The 22,418-nt window shown below is 37.1% G+C and overlaps 2 protein-coding genes across 8 annotated transcripts in view; both read left to right on the forward strand.

The window, feature by feature from the left end:
- Positions 1-14,558, forward strand: part of arr3b (arrestin 3b, retinal (X-arrestin)) — a 39,558-nt gene extending 25,000 nt beyond the window's left edge. For 3 of the 5 annotated variants that reach the window (XM_048175674.1, XM_048175675.1, XM_048175676.1), the window contains 14 exons: positions 7,426-7,459; positions 8,988-9,018; positions 9,131-9,191; positions 9,325-9,369; positions 9,465-9,658; positions 9,744-9,803; positions 9,895-9,971; positions 10,059-10,194; positions 10,294-10,378; positions 12,428-12,500; positions 12,676-12,813; positions 12,951-13,055; positions 13,682-13,731; positions 14,093-14,558. In XM_048175674.1, coding sequence (XP_048031631.1) covers positions 7,452-7,459; positions 8,988-9,018; positions 9,131-9,191; positions 9,325-9,369; positions 9,465-9,658; positions 9,744-9,803; positions 9,895-9,971; positions 10,059-10,194; positions 10,294-10,378; positions 12,428-12,500; positions 12,676-12,813; positions 12,951-13,055; positions 13,682-13,731; positions 14,093-14,130 — 1,101 coding nt within the window. In that variant the 5' untranslated portion in view covers positions 7,426-7,451 and the 3' untranslated portion in view covers positions 14,131-14,558. Of the gene's footprint in view, positions 1-6,062; positions 6,442-7,425; positions 7,460-8,987; positions 9,019-9,130; positions 9,192-9,324; positions 9,370-9,464; positions 9,659-9,743; positions 9,804-9,894; positions 9,972-10,058; positions 10,195-10,293; positions 10,379-12,427; positions 12,501-12,675; positions 12,814-12,950; positions 13,056-13,681; positions 13,732-13,946; positions 13,951-14,092 lie in introns of those variants that run through there. The other 2 variants (XM_048175677.1, XM_048175673.1) reach the window with 2 other exon arrangements.
- A 1,821-nt stretch (positions 14,559-16,379) lies between these two features.
- On the forward strand, positions 16,380-22,265 carry nkrf (NFKB repressing factor). 3 transcript variants are annotated; one of them, XM_048176455.1, is made up of 3 exons: positions 16,380-16,527; positions 17,589-17,713; positions 19,616-22,265. In XM_048176455.1, exons 2-3 carry the CDS (start codon positions 17,605-17,607, stop codon positions 21,835-21,837), a joined length of 2,331 nt encoding a protein of 776 aa, XP_048032412.1. In that variant the 5' UTR covers positions 16,380-16,527; positions 17,589-17,604; the 3' UTR covers positions 21,838-22,265. The 3 variants fall into 3 exon arrangements, with proteins under 3 accessions (XP_048032412.1, XP_048032411.1, XP_048032413.1); XM_048176454.1 differs by lacking the exon at positions 16,380-16,527 and adding an exon at positions 16,549-17,377; XM_048176456.1 differs by lacking the exons at positions 16,380-16,527; positions 17,589-17,713 and adding an exon at positions 18,725-19,030.
- Positions 22,266-22,418: the final 153 nt, after the last annotated feature.

Raw genomic sequence — 22,418 nt, forward strand, 5'->3', positions numbered from 1 at the left:
GAAATACTACAGAAATTAAAGTAATAAAATGCAAAATAACACTTGTTATACTTCATTGTAAAAATTAAATACAGATTAATGCTTACAATTAAAGTTACAAAAGTTATTCAGTCAAAAGCTCTTTTGTTCTTTGATTAACACAACAGACAGCAGCAGGAATATTAGGCTGCTGTCACTTTAAGAGTTTATGTACAGATCCAATATACTGTTACACAACATGCGATTCCTTTCTCAACTGTCAACTGTTTACCTGAATACTCGCCAGGACGTGCATTTTGACCTTGTGTGGATTTGACCATTTAATTGCAATAAGCTAAGAAAAAGAACTCAGTTTGGTACTCGCAAGCTGTTTGAGAGGCGGCTTTATGTGCGCACCACTTACATACATTATACACTTATATACATTTGGTGTGACTGCAAAACCTGCAGGAATGAGTAAAATTATGCACAGTACCCGCAACCACATGCCAAAATTCGTGCCCTGTAACAACACTATTTAGCCAGAGTGAATGAGACGAGCGAAGAGAGGAGGCGGGTGTGTGTCAAACTGTCTAAGAAAAGAAAGAGCAAGAATGCACAGTGTATTGATACTGCAGAAAATGAGTACTGGAATTGGTTCAGATATTCGAGTATCGATACTGTCACGGATTGGCACAGAGACAAAAGGTGAGATCCAAGTGCAATCTTTATGGAGTAATCCAAGCTCGTAGTCAGACAGGCAAGGGTCAAAATCCAGATTACAGTCCATAATAAACAATGAAACAGAAACAAAAGCCGGTGACATGAAATGAAACCACGATAACAAAAGCAAAGGCAACCCAAGTATAAACAGACAGACACTAATGAACATAACACAAGACAGCTGGGTGCAATGAAGAGGTAATGAGTCCAGGAGGTGAATTATTGGTAATGTAGTCTAAGGTGAACAATAGTCCATGTTGGAGTGCCCTCTGGTGGCTAAACAGGGCACTCCAACTCATGATCATGACAGATACATATCGAACAATGATATCGATATTGATCATCGATACATATTGACAGCACTAACAAGCACACATTTATGCATACATATATGTTATATTACACAAACAAATGTGCTGCTGTTCCTCTTGAGTTTCATTTGCAAGAAAGAGAAGACATTTTTCCACAGCAAATACAAAAACAAACTTTTTTTCACTTTGAAATAACGTGCGCTGATGAACAGTTTATAGTAAGACAACTGTGGAAAGTGCATTTGAATGTGCAAGAAAGTAAACCGGGTCATTTTGAAATCATGTTAACTTCACTGTGAATATTTTGCATCCCCTATGTCAGTGCGTATAGGCCCCATTCACGAGGCAAAAAAAAAAATTCTTAATGAGTACTTTTATCTGATTTTTCCTGTTAAAATATCAAAAAAACTATTAAAGCTAAATAAACTTACTTTACATAAAACTTAAAGACTTGTTTTCACTGACTACCAACAAAAAGTCTTGCTGCACCAGCAGATTTTTTTTCACTTTTTTACTTGCTTATACTTAAGTGAATAAATCTGCCAATACAGTAAAACTAAGTATGCTTGTATTAAAGATACATTGTCTGAAAACAAGTTTTAATATCTTATGTTGCTTCTCAAGTAAAATGATCTTGTTTGAAGAATTTTTTTATATTTTAAAATAAAAAAGACTAATTAAAAACTTATGAAGAAGTCATGTTTTTAGTGTACACCTATATTAATATCTGTCTGTGATTCAAAATACATTAGATATTTGATCATGGACATATATAACTGAGGGTCATGTAGTTGGACCTGTCGGTTTTCTGTGTTCTTTTCTGAAGTTACATTCCATCCAATTACCCCCTGGGTCATGTTTACAAAACACACAATGGATTACTGTCCATCTCTAACTGAGGCTAAGCCATCTAAGACATGCTCTTAGCGTCCAGCTTTTCTAAAATCACTGAAACTGTTTCTTGAGGGAAAGTTCACCTGAGGGAAAACTGGCCTTTGTTAACACCGAACACGGGCAAAGAACTGTTTCCAGAGTTTTTCTTGGCAAACTTGCATTATTTAGATGGATCATGACCCAAACCGCACACTAAAACTCCCCAATCCTAGCACAAGCAAAGCTCGAGCTTAATTTTAATCACATTAATTTTTCACTGCATTGGCTGCTAATTCAGTGTGAGCCATTAAGACTAGCAAAGATCAGACTAGCAAAGAGCATTACGTGCTTATTCCAAAGTATTATGAGAAACAAACAGGTGATGGAAGAGGATTTGCTCTCTCTAAAGATAGATCCCTGGTGTTTAAATAGAAATTTATGGCTATTTAAATTGCTGTTTAATTTGAAAACCCTAATGAAAATAGTGGTACAATATACAGTAAGCCTAGTAGTCTAGTTTGAACCTGAGTTTTAAAAAGTGAGTAGTGAGTATTATTTTGAGAGAAACTCAAGAGACAGTTTTCTAGTTTCGGGTATCTAAAACAGTGTTTGTGTCTTTTCTCTGTCTTACACTGTGAGGAGATAAGAAAAAGTCTAAGACATTAGGAAAGAGGATTATGTGTACAAGCCAAGCACATGAGCATTAACAAGCGGTCCTTTAAAGATAAACCAGTTTGTTCTTTTTTACTTAAAAAACCCACCCGCTAAAATAAAATTTTCTCAAATCAAACATGATTTCTTCTTGAGTTTTAAATAACAGGCTGCATGTCTGTAGTCCTCAGATAAGTTATATTAGTCATATGAGGAGTGAGTGTTTGTGACTACAGGAAATGAAACCAAGATGTTTATAGTTCTTAGTTGCAAACTGAATTTGGTTAGGAAATTTGGTTGAGATGTGAACCTTAAAATATTTGTGGCTTGGAGATAGCAAAGTCATGTGTTGTCATAGACCACCTGTTTTGAATATAAATTAGTCTGTACCAAAAAAACATATGAAAGCCCCAGTAAACAATTATCATTTTACAAAAAATAAACTAAAAAGTAATATATGCACCCTTTTCCTATGTAAAGTCTTTCTGAAATGGTTTTGAAAGTAACATCATACTGAATTTTGAAAAATATATATATATATCCAGTTGAGGTATAGTCAGTAAGTCTATTAAAAACAGCTTATACTTGAAGTGTTTCAGAACCTAATTTGCTTATACTGATGTGAAACAAATGTTTTGGAAAGTGTAGTAGTGAATGGGAAGTGTTTGGTGCTTGTGACCTCTCAGTCAAGATCTGCCTGTTCAGGCCAGCAGGGTTAGCGACACGAGCAGCTGTGTTTAAGGAGATCACACTAACTGATGCCCTGTTGAACACAAAAACAATCAAAGTCAGCATCTGTTTTTTTTTTTTTGTTTCTTTGTTTTCTTTCTTTTTTTTCTCTCATGTGCAGAACAGTGTCTATTAGGGTTGGCTCTGATTCCTTTTGTCACATGACACCCTTTTTTTTTGAGCTGTATGTACACATTATAACCCTCATCATCAAAGTGAAAATAACATTTTAAAACATTCTGGAGGATTATTAAAAATTAATTAGTGAAATACCTGGTTTGGTAAAGTGATCATATGAGCCCCTTAGAGGCTGTTTACACGACACCGTTTTCAACAAAAAATGGAAAAAAATTTGTATGCGTTTTGGCCGTTCATTTACATGACAACAGCGTTTTGGTGGCCTGAAAATGCAAACTTTTGAAAACGGGTTTCAAAGTTGAAGTTTTTGAAAACGATACCGATATCATCTCAGTGTAAAGTGCAAAAAAATGTGAATCTGTGAAAACAGTGACGTCATGCACATGCCTATTACGTGTTTTGTCTATCCACCTTATTTTTCAATGTGGAAATAAGGTGTTTTCTGTGAATGTGGAAGACTTCCGATTTATTAGCCGCTATAGGGAAATAACGAGAAGAATATCAAAGTGCAGTAAACTGTAAAAATAATCTGGATAGGCATACGCGAGGCGAGTGCTCAGTAAAAGAATGCTAATGCGCAGGTGCGTAGTCTTACTTTAAAAGTAACATCGCTAACTACTTGTCTGGTATACGTAATACAACGTTTTTAGTCATTTTCACGGATCTGTGTGAACAGGGACAGTTTTGATAACGTTGTCATTTGTACTAAGAAAAAACTTTTCCATTTTTAGTACATCATTGTCGTATAAGCATACCCTTAGGCCTATACAATTATAAACTTGCTCAGGTGCAACCAATCAACTTCCAGAAACACCAGGCTAATTGCCCCACCTGACATCAACTGTAGTGATTTTGATTACTTCAGAATAAAACCAACTGTTTCTTGAAGATTCCACTGTTTGTAGTGCATGGTACTGCAAAGAATTCACCATGGTTGGGAAAGTGCTTTCAAAAGGCATCTGGGATAAAGTTGTAAAAAAGCACAAGTTAGGAGAAGGCTACAAAAACATATCAAAGGCTTTAGCTATCCTTCTGAGTTCTGTTCAGAGTATCACACATTGACTAGATCAGGCCGTCCATCCAAACTGGATGACCGAACCAGGGGAGGACATTGATCAGAGAAGCTACCAAAAGGCCAAAGGTCACTCTGAAGGACTTAGAAGGCTTTATGGCTGGGACTGGTCAGTCTGTGCATGTGACACACATCTCACAAGCTTTACACAAAGCTGGCTTGTATGGCAAGAAAGAAGCCTTTCCTGAAAAAGCGCCAGACAAAACACACCTTGAAGTCTCTGATGCCATCGGGCAAAAGGTGTTATGGTCTGATGAGACCAAAACTGACCTTTTTGAACTGAACTCTAAGCGTTTGAACTCACACCATACCTACTGTGAAGAATGCTGTGGCAGCATTGTTGTGGAGGTGTTTCTCTTCAACGCAGACTAGACAATTGGTCTGGATTGAAGGGAAAATGGATCCTGCCATGTGTATCCAAATTAAAGATGGGCAGGTCATTCACTTTCCAATACAACAATGATCCTAAACATACTGCCAAAAGAACAATTCAATGGCTTATGGATAGAAAGGTGTGTCCATGAGTGGCCAAGTCAGAGCCCTGACTTAAATCCCATAGAAAATCTGTGGATGGACTTGAAGAGAGCGGTCAATTGCTGCTCACAACAGAATTTGACTGAACTTGAGCAATTCTGCAAGGAAGAATGGACAAATATTCCACAAACTAGGTGTGCAAAGCTAGTTCTAAAAGCTATTTAAAAAAAAAAATGGTAATCAAAAACACCTTGACATGCCACCCTGCCAACTTTAGACCATCTGTTACAGCAGGTGTGAGGTGTGGTAGTCTGATTCTTTTTTTTCATCCTCAGAAAAAGGATTATATCAGTCACTATTTCCATAAATAACAATATGTTCACAAATGGGTTTCTGTTCATCACTTTAATTACAAAACAATGAAGCCTTTGGGAAAGAGTTGGGACCATAGTGACAGATATTTTCAGCTGTGTTTTAGGTACACCGTTTAAAACAACTATAGCGCCACCTAGTGGCATGGAAGAAATAGTAGATGAATATTATATTTTTATATTTTATATATATTGTATATTTTTATTTATTGAATTATTTTTTGGAGTGAAAAACTACTGATTGTGTAGTGCTGTGGTTTTTTTGTTTATAAGAGAGCATTTTTGCAGTTGCATTTTGACATTTCTGATCTTTGCTATTTGGTAAGCCATCTAAAAACAATTACAGTTGTCAAATATCAAATGCGTTTCTCACTGTCAATTTCAGATTATTATCTCAAAGAATTGTTGAGTGTAGTGTATTGGTTGGCTTAGGTCAAATACTGTAGTAACAGACAGTCAGCTGTTTGTATATGCCGCAGCTACAAATCCCCCTGAGGGTACAATGACAATGTCCCTCTAACTGCTTTTGAAGAAGCCGATGTTCTAAAATAGTCTCACACCCACCTCATTCTCTCAAAACCCTAGAGGACCAATGCCAAGAGAACCATTTAAAGGTTTAAAGCAGAAGTTTTAAAGCTGAGTGTACTTTGATGCCTGTTCATGCTCATCTTCTAAAAATGAAATTACTGTATGTTATGAAGCTATAGGAGCGCTGTAGGAGCAGTTGTTATTGTTATTCTGGCTTCATGACTTGGAAACTGAGGCCACAGTGAGTACATGCCCTAAATAGACACATGCTATGTCATAGGTGGAGCTCTATGATGAGAGATAGAACCGTATTATTAAATTTCTGTCGTCCAACCAAATGACCCTGAGGCTGACACTCGCATTCATACTGTAGCTAATCCATAAGTCCAATTCTGTGTTTATTTTTATATACATTGTTACCAGAAAAAGATGAGGACTAATGAACTAATAGGATTAGGAGCAAAATGAGCATTTTATAACGTGGGCTGTGTAAGCCAAAGAGAGGGAGGAGAGTTTGCACTATAAAGGCGGATAAGACGATCTGGGAAACACACTAGCAAACGTGCAACAATCAAGAACAAAGCAGAGGACACCCTCAGGAACTTGGACACAGGTAAGAAGATCTGGACTGTCACTAATAAAATGCACATAAAGACTTTGAGGTGCAAGTGACAAAGCATAAGATAGCTGGATTCAGTTTATATGAGATTGTGGTTGAGTTTTTTGTCTGCTGGATATGTGCACTTTTTGTCTAATTCTTGCTTTAGAAAGATTGATATGATGGTAACATGTAGACCTGAGGAGCATTGGTTGTTTTTATGGTCAGTGGTTTGCTTTCCAGTTATTCCTGCACCTAATCCTGATGCTAACTGGCATAACCTGATGAAACAAAGTCGTCTATATCAAGAATATCTACAACTGATCATGAGAATGATACGAATCGTATAAATCTGACATGAATTTGCTTCTTGATTGCACTTAAGACTGCGATTGTTACGTTCATTGTGTTTAATTTCTCTAGAATGTATGACAAAAAGATTAATATTCATTTTATATTAGGCCTATTACTATGGTACCACACAAACAAATCAATTTAACTCAACATGCACACATTAGAAATATAGTCTGACTTTTAAACAAGAGCATGACAGCTGAGCTGCTCCTGCTTAGGTTTTTATATTATTTAAAATATTGATATTCAAATATTTCCAAGGGCCCTACAGTCCCACATTTTAAATAGTGATTTAATTTTCATTGCAATACCTTAAAAATATATCACGGATGTTTTGCTGGCTCTTCCCAGGTTTGAAATAGTTGGCTTCATTCACACTGAAACGCATTAAAAACAGATAAGAGCTAATCCTGAGTGTGGCTTCTGTGGAGGATTATGAAGCAGTCTATCGTTATGCTAATCTCCTCTTCCCTGATTAGCCCTAGTGGATTGAAATCTCAGCAGGACAACATATAAACATGAATGGTTTTCCAAACACTGTACTCAATTCAGGGCAGGATGTTAGTTCTTTTAAATGTTGCTAAACCAAACGACTGCCCCCTGCTGGCACATTTTACACACTAACCATTTCACTTCTCATTTCAGAAAGCATCAACTGACTTTCCATAGCCATGGCAAAGTAAGTTTGTGCATATTAACATTTTACAAATACTTTAAATATGAGGCATAAAGACATTTAAAACATCATACACACAATTGAAAAGCATTTAAGATCATAATTTCTCCATATCCTACAGACTGTTCAATATTTTATTCATGTTTATGACACCTCTCTAGATTAAGCAGCATTCGTGTAATACTCCTACACCCTGTTTACTGGTAGTATTAAATCTGTAGAAGTCTTTCTGGTCTTCAATCCTGGCGGATTACCAGATTATAAGAAATCCCTTTTAAAATGGATTGACAGGATTACCACAAGAGTTTAAAAGTAACAGTGCAAAGCTTAGCATATGCAGATGACTAATCACCTCATGCAGACTAACAAGTCATATCGTACAAATATTGATATTTGTTTAAAATGGAGTGAAGGTTTTTTTTAAGAGACCAAGCAGAACACATTCATTTCAGCAATAAAATGACACTGATGTAGGAGCACCTAACCCTGGTTGTAAGCCTAAACTTGACATAAACTGTGAACTTAAAGGTGCTAAAGAGGATCTTTTCGTCGACTGTGAAACCAAAGACTGTTAGTGAGTTTTTGAAATGAGCACATGCGTAAGAACAACCCCCCCTCCTTCACAGCTCGTTTCGAGGGAACGCCTCCCAAAACTCGTGCACGAGTATTGGAACACGAGTGTTTACCACCGGCATTCGCTGTGTCTTGTTAGTGGATTGATTATGTCGGACTCACCGCAGGTAACTCATAATCTGCAGTTGTTATTCCTGTCTCCTGACAAAAACATTGCATGCGGCGCCTGTGGAGTGTGGAAAGTTACTGGAGCGCGCAGCCGCGCACGTCTCTCACAAGGAACGTCACGGCAGTGATTGACAAGCCAGAGGGCCAAACGTTTACGCGATGATCGCGTAAACGATTGGCTGATGTTTTTAAGGCCCTACCTCGTGCACAGATGATGTATATTAATATTATTCCTTTCAGTGCACCTAATAAATAGTCTTTTATCAGTTAGTAAAGACAGTTTCAAGTAATATTGCAAAAATGTATAAAACAAAACATCCTCTTTAGCACCTTTAACGTGACAGCGGGACAGGCTGGTTTGAGTAGTAACACACACAAACAAAAGAATTGCCTTGAATTTAGATTGAAGACTACTTTTCAAACTATCGCACCACTGAGACCACATATTGAAATTTGCGTGTTGATAATTATTACCATTATTATTATTATATACATTTAAAGGTGAAATGTGTCATTTTTGTGCCAACACTGGAATCAGAGCCAAAATTGCAAAAATATTGATTGTTATCAAACAGGTATCTCAAACACTCCCGTCTGCCATTGGTCAGACTCACGCCAAAACTCACGCCATTGGCTGAGCTGCATCTTTTGAGACAAACATAGATGTTGCTGTGTCTCAGCCAAAAACAATGTTTCTTTTTACATTAGAAATTACACACATCCCCTTTAAAAGACTAAATTGAGCTTCCATCAATGCTTATAATATAAAGACTGTATGTTGTTTCTACAGGGTTTATAAGAAGACTAGTGGCAATGGTTCGGTAAGGTTCCCTTTATACTGCTTGCACCTCCCATTATTGTCCTTTGCTTCATACGTACGTGTCTTTTAAGACACAAGAGCATGATAATCATCTCAGTCATGATTTATTACAGCTTTGCCTTTATTTGGGGAGAAGAGACTTTGTGGACCATGTGGAAAAGGTTGATTCAATTGGTACGTTCCACTTTACACTGAAAAATATATCATTCAACAAGATTGTGAGAAGTTGTCTCTTTTTAAATTAAATGTATATATGTATAACACTGCATGTTTCTATTTTTTTAAAAACTTGTCATTTCCCTCTCAGATGGGGTGCTCAAGATTGATCCTTCAGATCTTAATGGAAGGAAAGGTATGATTTTAATATAATAAATTGTCATTATGAAACTTTGTCCGTAATTTAATTCATTTAGACACTTTATCTAATTATTACATTTTATTTTTCAGTGTGGGTACAGCTTGCATGTGCCTTCCGCTATGGAAGAGAGGATCTGGATGTGATTGGAGTTTCCTTCAGGAAAGACATCTGGATGAAGCGCATTCAGATGTATCCCTTTGAGGGAACCAAGCCCCCAAATACACCAATGCAGGAAGCACTTTTGAAGAAAGCTGGAGATCAAGGACATCCTTTCACTTTTGATGTAAATCCACACTTATGCATCTGCTTAAGCATTGAGAAAACAATCAAGGATTTCCTTCATTTGTGTCTCTCCTGTTTTGTCTCAGATTCCAGTACGTCTTCCATGCTCAGTGTCCCTTCAGCCAGCAACAGAGGATGCTGGGAAGGTACAATAGCAGAAATACATGCACACACACACACACACAAATGCAATCACAAACAGATAACTATGTCTCTTTAATATGTTTACTTTTACAGCCTTGCGGGGTTGACTATGAAATCAAAGCCTATATTGCACATGAAGCAGGCGACATAGATGAGAAAGTTGAAAAGAAGTATGTACTGCTCTATTTTAACATAAAGATACTATCGAAAGAAATGAATACATTTTCACGCTGATTCCGGTATATCTACCAATATAGGGACACTTGCCGTTTGATCATCCGCAAAATCCAGTATGCACCAAATGAGCTAGCAGCCGGACCCAAAACCGATATCAACAAACAGTTCATCACGGCAGACAAACCAATTCACATGGAAGCCTCCATGGAGAAGGAGGTACAGTGTGTTTAAATGCCTGTTAAGTAGATAAATTTAAGAAATTGATTTGTTTTCATCATATGCAGTTTTGTGTCTCTTGTTTTCTCATCCTTTTAGCTGTACTATCACGGCGATCCTATTCCTATCAAAGTCAAAGTGAACAATGAAACCAGTAAAGTAGTGAAGAAAATCAAAATCAGTAGTAAGTATTTTTATAATTCATATTAATAAACAAAACAGCCAGTCTTCATCCATTTAAGCTACTTAAAGGTTTAGTTCACCCAAAAATGAAAATTATCCCATGATTTACTCATCCTCAAGACATCCTAGGTGTATATGACTATCTTCTTTCAGTCAAACACAATCGGAGTTATATTTAAAAAATATTCTGGCTCTTCCCAGCTTTATAATGTACGGAAGAGGATTAGGGCCAAGCAATAATAAAAAAATAAAACCATCTCGAGATTAAAGTTGTTCAATTGAGAAAAAACTTGTTAAATTTCGAGAAAAAAGTCGAGATAGAATGTTGAGAATAAACTCGTTAAATTACGAGAAAAAAACTCGTTAAATTTCGAGAAAAAAGTCGAGATAAAATGTTGAGAATAAACTCATTAAATTACGAGAAAAAAGTCGTTTAAATTACGAGAACAAATTCGTTAAATTATGAGAAAAATTTAGTTAAATTTCGAGAAAAAAGTCGAGATAAAATGTTGAGAATAAAGTCATTAAATTATGAGAATAAAGTCATTAAATTACGAGAAACAAGTTGTTAAATTACGAGAACAAATTCGTTAAATGATGAGAAAAATGTTAAATTTCGAGAAAAAAGTCGAGATAAAATGTTGAGAATAAAGTCATTAAATTACGAGAAACAAGTTGTTAAATTACGAGAACAAATTCATTAAATTATGAGAAAAATGTCGTTAAATTTCGAGAAAAAAGTCGAGATAAAATGTTGAGAATAAACTCATTAAATTATGAGAAAAAAGTCGTTAAATTATGTATAACGAATTTGTTCTCATAATTTAACGATTTTTTCTCATAATCTAACAATTTTTTCTCGTAATTGAACGACTTTTTTTCTCATAATTTAACGAATTTGTTCTCATAATCTAACGAGTTTTTTCTCGTAATTTAATGACTTTATTCTCAACATTTTATCTAGACTTTTTTCTCAAAATTTAACGAGTTTTTTCTCGCAATTTAATGACTTTATTCTCAACATTTTATCTCGACTTTTTTCTCGAAATGTAACGAGTTTTTTCTCGCAATTTAACAAGTTTATTCTCAACATTTTATCTCGACTTTTTTCTCGTAATTTAACGAGTTTATTCTCAACATTTTATTTCGACTTTTTTCTCGAAATTTTATGAGTTTTTTCTCTAAATTTAACAACTTTAATCTTGAGATGGTTTTATTTTTTTATTATTGCTTGGCCCTAATCCTCTTCCGTAATAATGGGAGTGATTGGAACCATTTTTTTTTTTTTGAAGCCCAAAAAAGTGCATCCATCATAAAAGTAATCCATACGCCTAATACCATACGGTTAATAAAGGCCTTCTGAAACGAAGCGATACATTTTTGCAAGAAAAATTTCCATATTTATAACTTTATAAACTATAATCACTGGTTTCCAGTAACGGAATTCGCAAGTCGAATTCTGGCCAAAGAGTGAACTCTGACCCAACATAGGACGTAAGAGTAGCATAAGCTTAGGTGAGAGAAGACGCCTCTCGCAGTTCAAACAAACAAGGCTGAGCAACAAAATCAAGCTCCTCCAACATTTCTCTTTAAAAATTCGCGTTTTAGATTTCTAATTCTTGACCGGTGTTTTGCTCTATCTATCCTTCGAATCCGAGTTTGTCAATATGTCATATGTCGGGTTGGTCACTCTTTCGCTGGAACTAGAAGGACCTAGTTCAGAAGAAACTTCAGAAGGCCTTTATTATGGATATGGATTACTTTTATGATGGATGGATATGCTTTTTTGGGCTTCAAAAAAAATGGTACCATTAATTCCCATTATAAAGCTTGGAAGAGCCTATATTTTTTTAATATAGCCTAAGTCTGATTGTGTTTGGTTGAAAGAAGAAAGTCATATACACATAGGATGGCTTGAGGCTGAGTGAATTATGGGATCATTTTCATTTTTGGGTGAACTAACCCTTTAAGAATGACACATTATTGTTTTTAAGTAGAAGTGTATGTATTTCCCAGAATGAAAAATAAACTTTAGCTCATTGTGTTTCAGTTGACCAAATTACAGATGTACTGCTTTACTCAGCGGATAAATACAACAAATGTGTCCTGAGTGAAGAATTTGGGTAAGTGCAAAGACCTCCACATCACATTTGTGAATTTGTCTGAGAATTTTTTTCAATCTTTTTATGTTTTAGTTTTATACGTACATCTTTCATATGCTCAAAATACATCTATAAGTTGATAAATTTGTTTTTAATTGTTTTTGAGATCTGAATTGATTGAGATCTTTTGTAATAGGGACCAAATTAATGCAAACTCCACCTTTGAGAAGGAATACAGAGTCACTCCTCTGCTGGCCAATAACAAAGAGAAACGTGGTCTTGCACTGGATGGCAAACTGAAAGATGAAGATACCAACTTGGCTTCTTCAACAATGTCAGTTAATCTGCATTACAAAAGCATTAGACAGATTTTGTTCATAGTCCAAATAACAGCTCTGTATTTTTGTACATTGTCATACATTATAAATGACAGATAAACAAGGTGACTCATCTACATCTCTCTCTCTGCAGTCTGCAACCTGACATGGATAAGCAAATACAAGGCATCATTGTCTCCTACAAAATTAAGGTTACTCTTGTAATGGGAGGAGGTCTCTTGGGAAGCCTCACATTAAGGTTTGGATCTTCATTTTTCTTTCATCCCAATGTTATTGGACTCTCAGTGGAGAGTCATAGTGGAGAGTTTTTAACCTTCTTCTTTCTCTGCTCTGTTCTACCATCATGGTATATATTTCTCAAGCACAACTACTTACGAGGAACAGTCTGCTTAAAGGCATAGTTCACCCAAAAATGAAAAATATCCCATGATTTACTCACCCTCAAGCCATCCTAAGTTTCAGACAAACACAAACAGTGTTATACTGAAAAATATCCTGGCTCTTCCAAGCTTAATATATGTAGTCACTCCTGATTTTAGTCCAAAAAAGTGCATCCATCAATCATTAAAGTAATCCACACAGCTCCAGGGGATTAATAAAGGCCTTCTGAAGTGAAGTGATGGGTTTTTGTTAGAAAAATATCCATATTTAAAATAACTAGCTTCCGGCAGACGGCCAGAATATACACCTAAGATGGCTTGAGGGTGAGTAAATCATGAGATAATTTTCATTTTTGGGTGAACTATCCCTTTAAAAAAACTGTATTAAACAACAATGAAAATACATTCAGCAGTACATGGTGTGTTGTGTTTTAGCTTTGTGAGCAGTGAGAGTACTGAAGTCATGTTTATCTTCTGTACACAGTGATATTACAGCTGAACTCCCTCTGGTTCTAATGTCACCCAAACCAGCAGGTGAGATTTCTGTTCTTCATTATCTAAAATGAGTGTGTGGGGGGTATATACAGCCCAGTTATAGGATAGTTCTGTATATGTGACCATAACTTTTTCAAAATTTCCAATAGTAAACATTATACCCTGTTTATATAGTGACACTGCTATGAAACATACTAAAGAGCACAATTTTCTTGTCTTCTAACTGCATCCTTGTGCATTCTCAAATTGAGCAGAAGTGTAAGTATCAACGTAAACTTGTTTCTAATGTTGAGACAGAATATTGAACTTCTATGTGCTTTTTGTTTTCAATCAAAAATGGTCTTCACTGATTATACATAAAAATAAAGCCACTGTTAAAGTAATGTGTTTTTTAATCCAGGACTGACATCAACCTCGAATAGATTCTACAGCCAGTGACGGTGAGGAACTAGTCAGGAGGAGAGACACTCAGGAATAGATGCAGATACCAAACAACTTAATTTCATGAGCCATAGACCATAATTGTTTCAAATACCTGTGTAAAAGGAATTCGCTTTATAATGTTGAATGTGGGCTAAAGGCCTTGTATACTAAGATAAACTCAATGACAATGAAATCAAGCATTGGTCTGATGCTTTTAAATTGTCATGTTTATTTTCTCTGCCTTTATCATGGGAACTCAGTGTAATAGTGTTTTAGTTTCTTTTTGTAAGTGATTAGTGTTATAAAGTATCAGAGAGTAACATGTACTTTAATTATATTATTATAATTGTATATTTTAATTTATTTTTGTTGTTGTTTGTTTTGTTTTTCTGGCTGTGGTGATGATGGAAATTAATAAACGTTGGACTGTTATTTGGACCACTCCCAAGTCTTTCCTCATCTTTCATCATATATAAAGCAGTTTATTTTTTGCATATATATATATATATATATATACAGTACAGTCCAAAAGTTTGGAACCACTAAGATTTTTAATGTTTTTAAAAGAAGTTTCATCTGCTCACCAAGGCTACATTTATTTAATTAAAAATACAGTAAAAAACAGTAATATTGTGAAATATTATTACAATTTAAAATAACTGTGTACTATTTAAATATATTTGACAAAGTAATTTATTCCTGTGATGCAAAGCTGAATTTTCAGCATCGTTACTCCAGTCGTCAGTGTCACATGATCCTTCAGAATTCATTCTAATATGCTGATTTGCTGCTCAATAAACATTTATGATTATTTTCAATGTTGAAAACAGTTGTGTACTTTTTTTTCAGGATTCCTTGATGAATAGAAAGTTCAAAAGAACAGCATTTATCTGAAATACAAAGCTTCTGTAGCATTATACACTACCGTTCAAAAGTTTTGGGTCAGTAAGAATATTTCATCAAATAATCCTGAAAAAAAAAATATTGTACACATTAAATGTTTCTTGAGCAGCAGATCAGCATATTAGAATGATTTCTGAAGGATCATGTGACACTGAAGACTGGAGTAATGATGCTGAAAATTCAGCTTTGCCATCACAGGAATAAATTACTTTGTGAAATATATTCAAATAGAAAGTAGTTATTTTAAATTGTAATAATATTTCACAATATTACTGTTTTTACTGTATTTTTAATTAAATAAATGTAGCCTTGGTGAGCAGACGAAACTTCTTTTAAAAACATTAAAAATCTTAGTGGTTCCAAACTTTTGGACTGTACTGTATATATATATATATATATATATATATATATATATATATATATATATATATATATATACAGTAGTCAACATTTTGAAGTGGATCAAAACCTTTCATCAAAGTTGTCCTAAAACCTTCTTCTTAGGACAATTTTGATTAACTTTTTTGATCCACTTCAAATGTTGACTACAATATATAAAGCCAATGTGACCCTGGATCACAAAACCAGTCATAAGGGTCAATTTAAATGTTATATTTGTACATGAAAGCTGAGTAAATAAGCTTTCCATTGATGTATGGTTTGTTAGGATAGGACAATATTTAGCCAAGATACAATTATTTGAAAATATGGAATCCGAGGGTGCAAAAAAAGAAAAAAAGAAATAAATATTGAGAAAATCGCCTTTAAAGTTGTCCAAATGAAGTCCTTAGCAATGCATATCCACTCACAAAAATAGATTTTTGATATATTTACGGTAGGAAATTTACAAAATATCTTCATGGAACATGATCTTTACTTAATATCCTTATGATTTTAGGCATAAAAGAAAAATTGATCATTTTGACCCATACAATGTTTTGTTGGCTATTGCTACAAATATACCCATGGGACTTATGACTGGTTGTGTGTGTGTGAGTACATAATATAGTGAGTAAGAGTGCTTGTTACATGTACTTATTGTAATTAAATGCAACTAACCCTATTCCTAACCTATCCCTATACCTATTGTAAATACATGTTGTAAATTATTATTACTCAGTACTTAAATGTATAATTACACTATAACAAGCATTAATTAATATTAGTGATTGCTAATCGTTAATGCATTAACTAAAGTTATCTAATGGGACCTTATTGTAAAGTCTTACCATTATATAGGCCTATAGTAGTAGTAGAAGAAAGAGAAGAAATTTATTTAGCCTAAATATAAAAACCTGACTTCAGATCAAGTGTTATCAAATGTGCCTTGGGCAGTGTGAATGAATGATTGAATGAATGAATGATTGAATGAGTTTCTCTCTTCCTGAGTGGATTAGCTTTAGCACTTTCAGCTTAAGCTGCAGTTCAGTTTGAGCGTCTAAATGAACCTGAAAGCGTAGCGGCTTTACAGACTCAAACGCACGCAAACAGAGCTGCTGTAAGGCAGAGGTAAGCTTCACATAATGTTACGCTATGTACATCGACGTGTAGTTCACAGTAAATGCGCATAAGCATGACAAAACTGAAGAGTGGTGGGAGAGGATGAAAATGCTACTGCGTCACTTCCAAAGAGCCTAGTGGTTTGCTTAAATAAACACATTTATGGCGAATGCTTGACGAACACTGTAGATTAAAGAGTTACAGGTGTGCTATTTAAAATACAAATAGCCTACATTGTGAGAAATATGGCTAAAGTTGTTTTGAATCCGAAAGACAGACTGTTGCGAGGTCTGTAATCATGTTGTCAAATGTCATAGTAAATGAATTGGGCAAGTACAGATCATCGTATTGATTTGTTAAGTTTACGTTACGCAAACCAAAAAAGTATCTGATTGTAAGCATTGGCTAGCTTACATATTCTGTTCTGCATCGGGTGTGTATCATAATATTATTGGGCCGTGTGACGTTCCCAGCATCGGTGAGTGTTGCCAAGTGTTGCTACTTTAACGCTGTTGCCGTAGTCTCCAGGTTGAAGCGAACAGCCTCTCTTGCAGACCTGGCAACCCTGCCCAGCATGCGCTGTGCGCACTACGTTGTTTCCGGTTAGCTGCTCGCTATCATTAGACACCGGGATGATCAGACACCATTCAACGGACCCGCGTGTTTCAAGTAAACCCGCTGGTCTGCGCAATTGGACCTGTAATATCGATGATTACCGTCAGCAGTCTGAGAGTGACAAGCAGTGGTCGGCCAGACGTCAGTTCATATTGAAACACGTTGCGAAGTACGAGGAAAATGCTCTTGATAAGCTACTGGCCCTGTCGATGGTGTGGGTTAACCATGTTTTCCTGGGATGCAGGTGGGGATTTGATTGAATATATCGTGAGAATTGGGCTGCTTGACTTTTTTTTTTCCACAGGAGTTTGAGTGCATACTTAGTGTAAGCCATGGCCAAGTTAATTTTATGCCACATTTAATGCCTTATTTATACAAACCACCGCAATTGTAAAGTTATGCTTTAGTAATGCCAACCATAACCATATCTGTTCTTTTTTTGGGGGGGGGGGCAGGTATGGCTCCCAGCTAATGCACAAGGTGCTTGAGATGGCAGAAGGGATTGATGTTGGTGAAATGCCCTCATTTGAACTAGTCCCGAATGCTGAATCAAAAAAGAGACCATATTCATCTGATGGAAGTAAGTCTATTGGTGCTTTCAATCTATCTATCTGTTTGTTTGTCTGGCACACATGCAAACATTTTTGTAATAAAATTATTTTGCATTTGAAAAGTTATTTTGTGGATGTTTTGCATCAATTAAAAAATATATATATTTTAATCTGTATTTAAAGCTGCAGTCCGTAACTTCTTTTTTGGTTAAAAAGTATCCAAAATTACATAACCAATCAGTGTTCAAAACTATCTCCTTACCTTAGCCCGATTTATAACGGTAAGCTTGTAATAATTTTTTTTTATAATCAGGGGTGCGTTTCCCGAAAAACGACATAACTCGCTGCTTCACTACTATAGTACGATGCATCGTTGAACAAATCAACTAGCTAGTCAGGACTGTTTCCCGATTGTCGCAAACCTGTCGTTCAGCCATGTTGATTAATGATGTCGCACAGGTGGTGGAGTAATAACTTCTTTAAATGAATCCGTTTAAGATCGAATTAATGCTAGATTTTTTGCTATAAATTACAGACATGGCATCTGAGAACTAATTCTCATTTTTCTCAGTTATTTTGCTTTATTTCCAGATTCAATCATAGGCTCGTTCTTACGTACTTACACACGTACACACATGCGCACTTTTCAAAAAGGATGCTTGAAATCTCTGGACAAACTAAAATATGTAAATTACATTTGTATACATTCTACTTAATGTCAGCTTGCTTATTTTGCTCAAGGATTTATTAAGTCCACATGCCATTAAAACAAGAAACTATGCTTCTAACAACAGCTCGAGAGCTGTCGTTCCCACCACACAAGTTTGCCATGCGGTTTGCAAATGTTCATTTGAACTATGGTTTCGGGAAACACCTATGTTAGTAACGACGGAACTTGCGATGTTAGTAGGCTAACGGAGCTTTTGGGAAATGCACCCCTGAGTGGTACTGGTAGGTTTCCGTGGGAAATACGAGTTTGCTGATGTTTGTCTTTGTGTCATTACGTTACGTCTGTAAACAGAAAAAAGGAGTCCTGGCTAGTGGGCTATATCTCGTGTGTGGATGCTGCTGGTGGCGGATCATTTGTAGCCTCTTCTTACAGCAGCTGGAATGTATTTAAACTTGAGATGGAGGCTTGTAATCCATAAAGTTCAAAACGACAATCATCATCGACAACTGTGGTAAAAAGTAAAAGACCGTGGAGAGCCTTCAGTAAAAAAGGAAAAGCGGACTGGCCCTTGCAAAAACAAGAATAAATGTCAGCAGGGCTTTTGAAAGGTGGCGTGACCTCCGTGATTAAAAGGGTTTAAAAGGGACGCAGACATGGCTATTTTTCTGCTGGACAGGTAAGACATTTCAATGGTTAATTGGGTAATAAGGCAACAGTAGCACACGTTTTCGCTTAATTCACACAGTTATGTATAACTCTAATACACACTACATACACATAGTCATGCAACGTTGATGTTTTAACATTAACAATCGAGAACAAAGTATAACAATAATTGCACCATTGATTGCACAATTTATTGTAAAACTTTTTTTTTTAAGTTGGTCAGAACAAAAGTGGATGACATGTTACTACTTCAGATGACATTTTCCGGTGAAACTTCTTATTTTAGACATACATACATACAGGATGTAGTATCTGTAATTACTATGTACAGTGAAGATCCACACCTGTGCGTTGACTGACAGCCCACACATAGCTACACCTCAAAACATTAGGTTAATCCGCGCTGAGGAGCCGTGCCGATGCACAACCCACGTAAAGAAGATAATTCCGCAAATCACTGCAATTGCAGGTTTCAAACAGAGATGGCGACAAAGAGGCAAAACTTACAGACTGCAGTTTTAAACAAAACATCAGTATGCATTATCATATTTGCATGTAAATGGATATTTTAATCATATATATTTTCATATCCTAGGTGAAGAGCCCACAAGGAAGATGCCTGTGTCAAAATTCACTTCGAGACCTCGATTTGAGCCAGTACACTTTGTGAGTGGTGGGAGCAGCGGCAGTGGAATTGGAGAAACTGACGAAAAAGAAAATGAGAAGGAGCGCAGGAGGGGCGAGATGAATGAAGTAAGAACGAGGGAACCAGATCATCAGCCATATAATGGTAACCATGGCAATGGCCCTTCTTCCTCCTCTGGCTCCCTTGAGATGGGGAGGTGCGGTAATGATTCTTGGCCTGAGCACAGAAGCAAGGACGTGGCCGTGGGCTGCACAAGTGGGCTTGGCTATGGCAGCAGAGGGTCCACCGCGAACTTCATGTGCAAAGTGCAGCAGGAGTACACTGCTAAATATGAGGCTCATAATGCCAAACAGTCGGAAACATTCTCGCAGGCTGGCCGAGTTAAGGAATACGGAGGTACTGGGTGGTCTGGAGCCTGGGATAGCGGGCAGTGTGGACTGGGATTTGGACATCAGGATAGGCCGACCTCCAGCAAGGCTTTCAGCAGGGAGTACGATGGTCCAAGCAGAGGCGGCTCTGGCCTTCTCCCTACACCCTCTCGGCCGACTTCTATACCTGCAGCAATAATTGACGAAAAACAGAGGCTTATTGCCAGAGTATCATCTGCTGTTGCCATCACCCTTAGAGATCCTGTGTTCATGAGTGGACCTGACGGCCCAAATTACAATTTCATACTTAGCCGCAGCATTCAGGCCTGCAAGACGAACCCAGAGTACATCTATGTCAATTTAAGAGATATTCCACCCGCAGACCTTCCTAAGAACAGAAAAGTGCCCACTGAAGGATATGCTTGTGAACTGAGATTTCAGTGTGTGTACCTTGCCACAGGGTACTCTGGGAGCAAAAACGGTGCCAGAGACCGAGCGTCAGAACTGGCTGTCAAGCTGTTCATGAGGCCGGTGGAAGTCCGTGTCTTACAACGGCAGTACAAGCGTACTTGCGTCAATGACATGGTGGTGTGCCAAGTTAACACTCCAAACCCAACCCTCCCCCCACCTCTTCGCAACCCAGAGGACAAGCCGTCCCCTAGTACCAAGGGCCAGTATGAGCCTGACCAAAGCAAACACTGGACAGAATTCGTCATCATGGAGAATGCACACGATGCCATCTGTATACTCAACAACTCGGCTGCGTTCAACCGCATGAAAGTCGATTACACTTTTGACCCGGTTCCCAACAACAATTTATGGCTCTGTAGTGTGTACTTGCAGGGTGAGCTGGTGGCACAAGCCAGAGGGACCAAGAAGAGCTCGAAACACGCAGCGGCAGAGGAGGCGGTGAGGAAGTTGCGTATGAACCAGACTGCTCGCCAACAAGAGCAGCAGCAGCAGCATTTTTCTGGGGGGAACCTCACTTCAGGCCAGCCCGGTGGTCGATACACCTTGCAAAGCAGCAAGAAACCACTGCTGCGTGAATTGGTCATTCTTGAAAACTCTGATAACGCTATTTGCATAATAAATGACACCGCTCAATTTAATAAAGTGCTTGCTGACTACAAATTCACGGTTCTGCCGGACCATAGCTGGCAGTGTGAAGTTTACCTAGATGGTAAGTATGTGGCTACAGGTGTTGGGCCAAAAAAGACGGTAAAACATATTGCAGCAGAGGAAGCCCTTGCCACACTTCGACGCACACAGGCTGTGGTGAAATCCAACCTCAGGAAGGAGGGCCATGTGGACGCTATTTCCCGAAATCAAATCATGGCTCGTTCTAGCGAGGAATCCATGCAACAGGAGATCAAGGAAGACAACATTGGTAACCAGCTACTCCGTAAGATGGGCTGGACGGGTGGTGGTTTGGGTAGAGAAGGAGAGGGCATTGCTGAGCCCATCAGAGTCAAAGAGCAGTTTAGCAGGGAAGGACTCGGTATGGACATGGACAGGCAAGGTAATCAGCTGACTAAGCGTGATATTGAGAAAATCATTCAGAATTATGCGAGTTCAGACCGTCAAGATGATCTGCGCTTCTCTACGGAGCTCAACAATGAAGAGCGGCGGCACATCCACCAGATATCCCACAAGTACGGGCTGCGCAGCAAATCATACGGACAGGGCCGACAACGCTTTCTTGTGGTTAGCCGCAGAGTCCAGAAGGAACAGCTGATTGGTCAGCTTTTGCAGGAAGGGCAGGTGGGACGATATGAACTGGTGAAACCTCAGCCTTCACAATGACTGGGTTCAACAGGCCTTTGAAAATCCAACAGATGACTATTAATAAAAGCCAGAGTTTTACTTGTTACGGTTCCTGTTAATTTGTTTCCGAAGAGTGTAATAAAAAAATTAAAAAAACAAAAAAAAAGATGGAAGGTGGACTGAAGCCTGGAAAACCTGTCAGTTCTGTGTCTACAATGTGTACCCTTTTCTTCCCTTTACCAGTTTGTCCAATTATGTCTAGATTTGCTGTAGGTTAGGTCAAGGCCATAAGATGAACTAACTAAACTTTGTCATATCATATATCCTATGAATGATATTTATTGACATGGATATTAGAAGTGGGGCCTTTTGGCAGCACATGACATTCCATTTTCTCCATTTTACTATGCTTTTAAAATGTACAATATATCATTCACTCAGTCTTTCATCTGTTGTGTATGGAAGAGGATTAGGGCCAAGCAATAATAAAAAAATAAAACCATCTCGAGATTAAAGTTGTTAAATTTCGAGAAAAACTGGTTAAATTTCGAGAAAAAGGTCGAGATAAAATGTTGAGAATAAACTCATTAAATTACGAGAAAAAACTTGTTAAATTTTGA

This window comes from Megalobrama amblycephala, linkage group LG23 (genome assembly GCF_018812025.1).
Source record: "Megalobrama amblycephala isolate DHTTF-2021 linkage group LG23, ASM1881202v1, whole genome shotgun sequence".
Classification (NCBI taxonomy): domain Eukaryota; kingdom Metazoa; phylum Chordata; class Actinopteri; order Cypriniformes; family Xenocyprididae; genus Megalobrama; species Megalobrama amblycephala.

What these genes read in the sequence shown, in the direction of transcription:
- nkrf (XM_048176454.1), top strand. Translation starts at nt 17,151, where the DNA reads ATGATCAGACACCATTCAACGGACCCGCGTGTTTCAAGTAAACCCGCT. An exon ending in CATGTTTTCCTGGGATGCAG is followed by an intron (nt 17,378 to 17,588) that starts GTGGGGATTTGA and finishes GGGGGGGGGCAG; the next exon opens with GTATGGCTCCCAGCTAATGC. An exon ending in ACCATATTCATCTGATGGAA is followed by an intron (nt 17,714 to 19,615) that starts GTAAGTCTATTG and finishes TTCATATCCTAG; the next exon opens with GTGAAGAGCCCACAAGGAAG.